At 40.3% G+C, this 10438-nt stretch overlaps 1 protein-coding gene across 1 annotated transcript; it reads left to right on the forward strand.

The window, feature by feature from the left end:
• Positions 1 to 2549: 2549 nt before the first annotated feature.
• On the forward strand, positions 2550 to 3848 carry LOC139890233 (uncharacterized). The gene is made up of 2 exons (XM_071873128.1): positions 2550 to 2930; positions 3372 to 3848. The coding sequence occupies exons 1-2, from the start codon at positions 2550 to 2552 to the stop codon at positions 3846 to 3848; spliced, it is 858 nt and encodes a 285-aa protein (XP_071729229.1).
• The last annotated feature ends 6590 nt before the right edge of the window (positions 3849 to 10438 follow it).

A 10438-nucleotide genomic window follows, 5' to 3' on the forward strand; every position in this document is an offset into this window, starting at 1 on the left:
CGACAAAGTGAGAGAAATTTCTTGGGAAACTTTTAAGACCATGTTCATGGACAAATTTGCTCCATACCCCGAACGTGAACGATTAATCGTGGAATTTATGTCCATCGACCATGGGGAAAATTCGGTGGCGGAATGCACAGCAGAGTTTAGTGATAAACCTAAGTTTGCACCGGATTACGTGGCAGATCCAGATCGTCTTCGTCGGCACTACATACGACGATTTAATCCAGAAATCAAGGATAGTATTGATCCAAACTATTATAACTCGCTCTCAAAGGTTATGAATCAGGCCGTGAGTTAGAGCTTATATCAAGAGGGGATCTAAAGAGGAAAAATTAAGCAACGTCTAGCACGAATCAAGGGTCGTACGCGAACAATATGAAAACGGGTTCCGGTTCACCAACTAAGGGGAAAACAACTCCTTCACGAACAAAAGCTACTGCTAGTGAACAATTAAATTGTGGAAAATGTGGGAAGAGACAACTTGGGGAATGTAGATTGGGCAAGCCATATGTTATCATTGTGGTAAACTGGGCCATTTAGCCTCCGCATGTGAGAGTACATCCCGCTTGTGTTTTAATTTTTATAAGGAATATCACGTACAACCTAACTGCCCCAAATTTCAAGAAAACACAGCTCGTAAAGAACCGAAAAAGGGGATTAAGAAGGAGAATTTTTTAAGGGGAGGGAGACCTCAAGTGTGGGCTTTCCAGATTACCGCAGAAGATGCCAAAGAATCTCGCGAAGTTGTGTCAGGTACATTTATTGTAAATTCTATGTCGGCACAAGTATTGTTTGATTGTGGAGATAATCAATCTTTTGTGTCGTTAGCATTTTTTGATAAATTTAATGTACCTTGTGAAAAACTAGGGTGTCCATTAGAAGTCGAGATAGCTAATAACACTTTTGTCGTAGTGAATAGTGTGTGCAAGGGATGCAACATAGTAATTGGTGACGAGAATTTTATTATAGACTTAATTCCCATGAAAATGGGAGAGTTTCATGTTGTTGTAGGTATGGATTGGCTTGGACAGTACAAGGGAAACATTAAATGTGATGAGAAGGTTATTTTTGTGCAAGCACCAAGTGGTCGATGGGCGACTATTTATGGTGAAAGGAAGAAGCGTGTACCTCTTATATGCATCTACGCTAAAGCAAAAAGATACTTAACTTATGGGTGCTCGACATTCCTTGCCCACGTTATTGATGATTCTAAGAATAGCGAAAAGTTAAGTGATATTCCTATCATGAGGAATTATTCGAACGTGTTTCCTGATGAATTACTGGGTACACCTCCGAATCGTCAGATTGAGTTCTGAATCGATTTGGTCCTAGGGGCCGCACCTATCGCAAAAACCCCTTATAGATTGGCACCCACATAGATGCAAGAAATGATGAAACAATTGCAAGAACTGTTGGATAAGGGCTTTATTCGACCAAGTAGTTCCCCATGGGTGCCCGGTACTATTTGTGAAAAAGAAAGATGGATCCATGAGAATATGTATTGATTATCGAGAGTTAAATAAAGTGACCATCAAGAATAGGTATCCCTTACCTAGGATTGATGATCTCTTTGATCAATTATAAGGGGCTAGCTACTTCTCGAAGATCGATTTGAGGTCGGGATACCATTAATTAAGGGTCAGGGAAGAATATGTTTCAAAAACGGTGTTCCACACTCGTTACGGGCATTACGAGTTTGTGGTAATACCTTTTGGGTTGACAAATGCACCAGCCACTTTTATGGATCTCATGAACCGGGTATGCCGACCGATGCTCGATAAATTTGTCATTGTCTTTATTGATGACATTCTTATTTATTCAAAGAGTAAAGGTGGGCAAGGATTAAATGCAAATTTTGGTTACGAAAGGTGAAATTTTTGGGGCATGTGATTACTGATGGTGGTATACAAGTGGACCCAACTAAAGTCGAGGCGGTTCTAAAGTGGGATCCTCCTATGAATCCCTCCGAAATTAGAAGCTTCTTGGGGTTGTCCGGTTACTATCGGCGATTTATTCAAGATTTTTCAAAGATAGCCACCCCGTTGACTAAGTTGACCAAAAAGATGGTAGCGTAGAAATGGAAAGAGAAACAAGAGCAAGCTTTTCAATTACTCAAAAATAAGCTTGTACAAGCACCTATTTTGGTGCTACCAGAGGGTACGGAAGACATGGTAGTATATTGCGACGCTTCGAAAAAGGGGTTGGGGTGTGTTTTAGGGGTAGAGTGTTTGCTTATGTTTCTCGCCAATTGAAACCTCATGAGAAGAGGTATCCGACTCATGATTTAGAGTTGGCGGTCGTGGTTTTGTGAAAAAAAAAATTGGCGACATTATCTTTACGGGGTTTGATTTACCATTTATTCGGATCATAAAAACTTAAAGTATTTCTTTGATCAATGGGATCTTAATAATCGGCAAAGGCGGTGACTCAACTTGGTAAAATATTATTATTGCGATATCTTGTACCATTTGAGGAAGGAAAATGTGATGGCCGACGCCTTGAGCCGAAAGAGTCACCACCCTCCAATTAGGATAAAATGTCTCACTATGGGAGTTACCTCGACACTATCCGAGACAATTCGGGATGCTCAAACCGCCATAATCGAATCTAATCGATTTCGCGAAGAAGGTGTTAAAGGTCAAGTGGACCTTCGTGAGAAAGATAGTAGGGAACTTATGACACGATATGGGCGAATATGGGTACCCAGCGCGGGTGAGGGTAGAAAGGAGGTTTTGGAAACCGCACATAAGTCCAAATACTCAATACATTCGGGTTCAACTAAGATGTACAGAGATTTAAAGAGGGACTATTGGTGGCCAGGAATGAAACGGGAGATTGAAAGGTATGTTCAAAATTGTTTGACTTGTCTTCAAGTCAAAGTGGAACATCAAATGTCGTATGGCAAACTTCAACCCTTGGAGATTCCGGTGTGGAAATGAGAAAACATAACAATGGATTTGATCACTAAGTTACCGAGGACGCCTCGACATTATGACGCAATTTGGGTAATTGTGGAAAGATTAACTAAAAGTGCTTTATTTCAACCTATCAAAGAGGCTTCCTCCTCAGAATTCCTCTCAGAAATTTACTTGCGTGAAGTAGTAACGAGACATGGGGTACCCGTTTCGATTGTTTTTTATAGGGATACGCGTTTTACTTCCCGATTTTGGAAGAAATTTCAAGAATATTTGGGGACTCAACTACATATTAGTACCGCTTTTCATCGTGTACTATTGATTTGGGGGTTAGCTGGGACACACATTTACCATTGTGTGAGTTTTCTTACAACAATAGTTATCACTCGTCTATTGGGATGCCTTCCTGTGAGATGTTGTTATGGGAGAAAGTGTCGATCTCTGATTTATTAGACCGAAGTTGGTCAGAGAGAGGTGGGTAGTACGGATATAATCTTACGAACAACAGATAAGATTGAACAAATTCAAGAGTGGTTGCAGATCACTCAAGATAGAAAAAAGTCGTACGCAGATAATAGAAGGAGGGCCATACAATTCCAAGTTGGGGATCGGGTTCTACTTAAAGTCTCTCCATGGAAAGGGGTAATACGCTTCCGCAAGCGAGGAAAATTAGGACCAAGATATATCGGGCCGTTTAAAATTGTGGCTCGTGTTGGGAAAGTAGCCTACAAATTATCGTTGTCCGAGGAGTTAAGTGCGATACATGACACGTTCCACGTGTCACAATTGAGAAAGTGCTTAGTTGATGAAAATGCGTTCATACCATTACCGGATATTATTGTGGATGATAAATTAAGGTGTATTGAGGAACTGGTTCGGGTATTAGATCAAAAGGTAAAACAACTCCGCAACAAGGAAATTACCTTGTAGAAGGTGCAATGTGTAACACCGTACTTTTTACATGCATTTTTTTTGAATACTCACAGCGGAAGACTTTAAGATTTACACATCATATATTAATACATAGTAATCTGATTTCATGAAATCACAGGTGTTACGTTATTAATACAAACCATTTGACCATATAGATTATTACAAAACATCAGAGTTATACACTATGTCAAACATCTTCACTTTCCTTACAAAACCCACCAAAAGCTGCTAATCTATACCTGCAGGGCAAAACACTATGGGGGAATTAGCATAACGCTAAGTGAATGGCAATATCTGGGTGGACATCACTACAAGCATCAAGCACAGCTTAAAGGCACTGGTCACTAATCACTTAAAGCCATACACAAGAGGATCGGCAACCCATAGCTGATCAAGCTAGAATATACCGATAGTCCACACTACTGAGTCACAGGTATAGTCTTCCAGACGTGACGCACTCGTCATTCATACTATACCACTAATCAGTAACACTTAAACCCAATACTATTACCCTAAATACACAAGGTAAATAGCATTGACCTCTTACGTCGGAATTCACCATCGACATTCACTGGTACACACATAATCACATATAGTCACAATACTGGTCACATAATCATTACACAGTATAATAAGCACTCAGTTGTCTTATATCACTGAGTCTTCTCCATTCCTTTATTACCTGAGAATCCATACATACACAAGTCAGTCATGGCATCATAGTCCATAGTTTATAATTGGACAGCATAACGACTAGAAAACAGTCAATTAAATAACAATTCATGTCCTGATATGCAACCGTACAGTTACATATGCATCCGTACGGTTACACCACTGCACCCGTACGGTTGTAGGTTATTAATCCAGTTGCACAACACCACTGTACCCGTACAGTTGCACATGCACCCGTACGGTTGCATCCTGTATCTGTGCGGTTGCAAACTGCAACCGTACGGTTGTGTTCTTCAGCTGTAATAGCAGGTTACTTACGGGTTTTTCACTCAATCACTCAATTCTTGTTCCCAAACTCGTTTTTAACACTACAAATGACCATATATCATTCACTACTATGTTTAGGCTATAAACCATCAATTTGACACTCAAAACAACATCAAATCTTGACTTTTGATTTCAAAATACTCTTTTTATCAAGACCACACAAAAACTCAATTTGCAAGAGATTTAGATCATGAAATTAGTCATGGTTTACCTTATAATGATCAGTAGAACACAATAAACAAGATTATGTGACTGATTTGAGTTTACAAGTGATTTGAAGAATTAGGGTTTGAGTAGAGAAAGGAAGAACGAGTCGGTGTGTGTTTTGGAAAAATATCTCAAATGAGACAAGTCACAGATATATTAAAGGGTTTAAAACCCACATCCCACAACACACGGGTATTTATCAGTTATCTGAAATACGAAATCCTCAATAACTTATTCATTTTAAGTCCAAATCACAAAAGGAGATATGTTCTGTGACCCTTGTCACAAAACGCACATTATCCCGTACACAATAATTATAAAACACATAATTATTAAAATCACTATATTAGCATAGAAGGGTAAATAGGTCATTACCTACTAGGCCCAAAGCTAGGCTGTTACAAATCTACCCCCTTAAGAAGATTCCGTCCTCGGAATCTGGTCACGGTCAAACAAAAGAGGGTATCTAGAGGTCATTAACTCCTCAGTCTCCCACAGCAGATTGGTGCCTAAACTATGCTTCCATTCCACAAGCACCATTGAAATCTGCTTCTTGCGCAACTTAGTCACTTTTCTTTTGACGATTCTCAATGGTTCTTCTACTAATTTCTTACTAGAATCTACTTTCAGATCTTGTAGAAGAATAATCTGACTTTCGTCGTCTACTTTACACTTACGAATATAGCAGATGTTGAATGTATCATGAATACTTGTCAACTCTGGAGGAAGATCTAACACTACGGTTTGATCGTTTAGCACTTGACGGATTCTAAAAGGACCAATGTACCTTGGAGCTAGTTTTCCTCATTTACCAAACCAAATTACACCTTTCCATGGTGACACTTTTAAGTACACACGTTCGCCCACGGTAAACGTCACTGGTCATCGACGAGGATCGGCATACATCTTTTGTCGATCCCTAGCAGCTTTCAACTTTTCACGTGCGATAGCCACTTTTTCTGCAGTTTGCTGCACAATTTTTGGACTCGCAAACTGTTTTTCACCTGCTTCCAACCAACAGGATGGAGTTCTACACTTTCTACCATATAACATTTCATATGACGGCATGCCTATACTCGAATGATAGGAGTTGTTGTACGCAAATTCGACCAATGGCAGATGATAATCCAATGATCCACCATATTCTAACACACAAGCCCTTAGCATATCCTCTAAAGTCTGAATAGTTCGTTCACTTTGACCGTCAGTCTAAGGATGATAGGTTGTACTAAGGTTGACACGAGTACCCAAATTTTCTTGTAGACTATTCCAGAAACTAGACACAAATCGGGAATCTCTATCTGACACAATAGACAACGGTATCCCATGTCGCTATAATATTTCATTCAAGTACAACTGAGCTTGGTCAACGAAGCTGTTTCACTAGTAGCTAGAAAATGCGCACTTTTGGTTAACCGGTCCACTATTACCCAAATCATATCATTTCCTTTCTGGGTTCTGGGTAGTTTGGTCACAAAATCCATATATGTTCCCATTTCCACTCTGGAATCTCTAATCGACGCAAAGACCCATATGGTTTCTGGTGTTCTGCTTTCACTTGGGCACAAATATGACACTTTTCCACGTATTGCGCGATGTCTGCTTTCATAGTTGGCCATCAATATAACACATTCAGATCATGGTACATTTTTGTACTACCGGGATGCACATATAATCTTGATTTATGTGCTTCATTTAAGATTAAATCCCTTAATCTTCCAAGTAACGGCACCCAAACTCGTTCACGATAAATCCTCTAGAATCGTTCATTAATTCTGCTTTTCTTTTCACCATTAACTCATATTTCAAATGTCCATCTTATAATGCTTCGAGTTGGGTTATCTTTAGTCGATCCACTAAATCAGACACAATCTCAATTCGCATAAACTTTACATTGTCAGCGGATTTCGTACGACTTAATGCATCAGCCACGTCATTTGCCTTGCCAGGATGATATCTTATCTCAAAGTCATAATCCTTAATTAGTTCTTTCCAACATCTCTGGCGCATATTCATCTCTTTCTGCGAAAAGATATACTGTAAACTTTTATGATCGGTGCAGATAACACAATGCGTACCATAAAGATAATGCCTCCACAACTTTAACGCAAACACTACTGCAGCCATTTCTAAGTCGTGTGCCAGGTAATTCTTTTCACTTGGTTTTAACTGTCGAGACGCATACGCAATTACACGATCTCTTTGCATTAATAAACACCCCAAACTGGATAAAGAAGCGTCGCAATACACAACGAAGTTGTCGGATCCCTCAGGTAAGGCTAACACTGGTGCTTGACACGATAAACTTTTTAAAGTCTGAAAATCAGTTTCCTGTTCATTACCCAACTGAAAAGACACATCCTTTCTAGTTAACTTTGTCAAAGTACTTGCAATCTTTGAAAAATCATTAATAAATCGTCAGTAGTAACCGGCTAATCCTAGAAAACTCTTGATTTCGGTTGGATTCTTTGGTTAATTCCAATTCATCACAGCTTCAATTTTAGACGGATCCATTTTTATACCTTCTTCACAGATAATATGACCAAAAAATTGAACTTCACGTAACCAGAACTCACACTTGGAAAACTTTGCATACAATTGTTCACGTTTCAAAAGTTCCAACACTTGTCTTAAATGCTCAGCATGCTCAGATTTGGTTTTGGAGTACACTAAAATGTCATCAATGAACACGATAACAAATTTATCCAAAACGGTTTACACACCCTATTCATAAGATCTATGAAAATTGCTGGAGCATTGGTTAACCCAAACGGCATCACTAAGAACTCATAATGACCATAACGAGTACGAAATGCAGTCTTAGGAATTTCAGATTCAGCAACACGAGCTTGGTGATATCCTGAACGTAGATCTATTTTCGAAAAGAATGAAGCTCCTTGAAGCTGATCAAATAAGTCATCTATCCTCGAAAGCGGATACTTATTCTTCACTGTTGTTTTATTTAGTTCACGATAATCTATACACATTCGGAGCGTACCATCTTTCTTTTTCACGAATAACACCGGTGCACCCCACGGCGAAGAACTCGGACGAATGAACCCGCGGTCCAACAGTTCTTGAATTTGGGACATCATTTCACGAATTTCTGAAGGAGCAAATCTATACGGAGCTTTGGCAACTGGCGTAGCCCCTGGCACTAACTCGATCTTATATTCAACTTCCCTGATTGGCGGTAAGCCTGGCAATTCATCTGGGAACACTTCTGGATATTCAGACACCACCGGAATATCGGGCACTACTTTCTTTTCCTTCTTTACATCGATCACATAAGCTAAGAAAGAATCACATCCCTTGGCCAAAGATTTCTGAGCTTTCGTCATTGACAATAATGGACAACGGAACCCGCTACGATCACCACGAGCCACTACCCGTTTTCCACCGGCCACCGAGAAATAGATAACTTTCCTATCGCACTTAATATCTGCCTTATGGTCACTAAGCCAATTCATGCCTAACACTACACCAAAGCTTAGTATAGGCATCACTAAACAAGTCACAGGGAAAAAACTACCCTCTATGTCAATAGCAATTCCAGACACAAACTTTGTGACTGGAACAGTTCTACCGTCACCCACTTCGACACTTAAGGGTTCATTTATTGCACTAACAGACACATTTAACTTAGCACAAAATGTAGTTGACACAAACGAGCGATTTGATCCACAGTCAAATAGTACACGAGCCGGCACAGAATTTACTAAGAACATACCGGTGATTGCATCGTCAGTAGAAGTGGCAGCGTCTACTGACATCTGAAAGGCTCTATCTTCAGGTGGTGGAAGATTTTTGCGCTTCTGCCCCACAGAGGAAGCAGATGATCCCCCAACTGACACAGCACGTACCCCTGACCCGGACACCGCCCCGGAATAACTCTTTCTTGCAGCTGGACATTCTGCGGATCTGTAACCCTCTTTATGACAGTTCTAACACACATTATTCTTAAATGAACAATCTTGAGGCTCATGTCCCACTATACCACAATGCAAACACCGTTTCGTTAATGTTGAGCACTGCCCACTGTACGAAGACTTACACGTTCTACACCATGTCTTCTGACTGCTTGGCACTTACCTACCCTGGCTAGATTGCCCTTTTGGCTTAAACCGACTTGATTTCTTTGATTGCTGGCTAGACTGGCTTGCCCCTGGTTTCACTTACGACATACTTTCAATTTTCACACTTCTGGCAGCCTTAATATCACTTTCAGTTATATTTTCCAAAATATGCGCTTGTGACAAATAGTAGCAAGTATTGCAATCGTACGATACTCAGGTCGCAAAATATCTACAAACCGTTGCACTCTGGACTGTTCATCAGGTATCCACTGATGCACGAACCTTAATTTGTCCATAAACTGCTCAAACGCTTCATCGACTGTCATGCCTTCAGTCATCGTCATTTGCATGAACTCTTGCTTCAATCGATTGATATCAAATGTAGTGCAGTACTGCTCCTGAACCTTTGCAGCAAATTGTTCCCACGTGACCTGATTGAGTTGCTCTTCGGACAATGGAGCAGTAATTGTATCCCACCAAACAATAGCTCAATTCTTTAACAGTCGGCTGACATAAGTTACCCGCAATTCTGGTTCACATTGACAAGCTTTTATTGCCCGTTCAACTTCCCTTAGCCAATTCATGGTCACAATCAGATCGATAAGACCCGAATACTCAGAGGGTTTGCAGTCCATAAACTGCTTGAACGTACACTTTTTCTTCTCCTTCACCACTTGCTGCAACATAGGAGTTTGAAATGGATTCGTTGTCGCGTACTGATATTGAAGAGGGTATTGGTACTGTTGAGAAGATTGATATGGCATTTGAGGTTGAACTTGAGGTTGAAACTGAGGCGGTTGAGAAGCACTACCCGACCGGCTAGATGTATACTGACTACCAGTAAACCCTGGAAGTATCGGTGGATCATTAGCTTCGGACACCACAGTTGAATGCCTGATGTGGGCCTCCAATTCCTTTACCTTTTCTCGAGTTTCCTATAATTGACTTTCTAACTGATGAACATATTCATCTGGATCACTTTCTGGACTATGTTCCACTGATGGCGCTCTAAATATTCCGGGTCCGGGAGTCACAGGAGCATCGTTATTTCTGGTCTGGTCAGCCATACCTGTCTGCAAACACATCATCTCACAAAGGCTTAGTTGATAACCTGTTAGCACCTATCACTAAGCACAATCACCTAGGAACATATATCTACCTTCACGTATTCCCCACTCGGATGTTTGGCACGACATGTTCATAAGTTTGGGAGTAAGTCAATTACACAGTGCACATACTGCCAAACCTATGCTCTGATACCAACTTGTTACACCATACTTTTTACATGCATTTTTTTTAACACTC

This window comes from Rutidosis leptorrhynchoides, chromosome 1 (genome assembly GCF_046630445.1).
Source record: "Rutidosis leptorrhynchoides isolate AG116_Rl617_1_P2 chromosome 1, CSIRO_AGI_Rlap_v1, whole genome shotgun sequence".
Classification (NCBI taxonomy): Eukaryota; Viridiplantae; Streptophyta; class Magnoliopsida; order Asterales; family Asteraceae; genus Rutidosis; species Rutidosis leptorrhynchoides.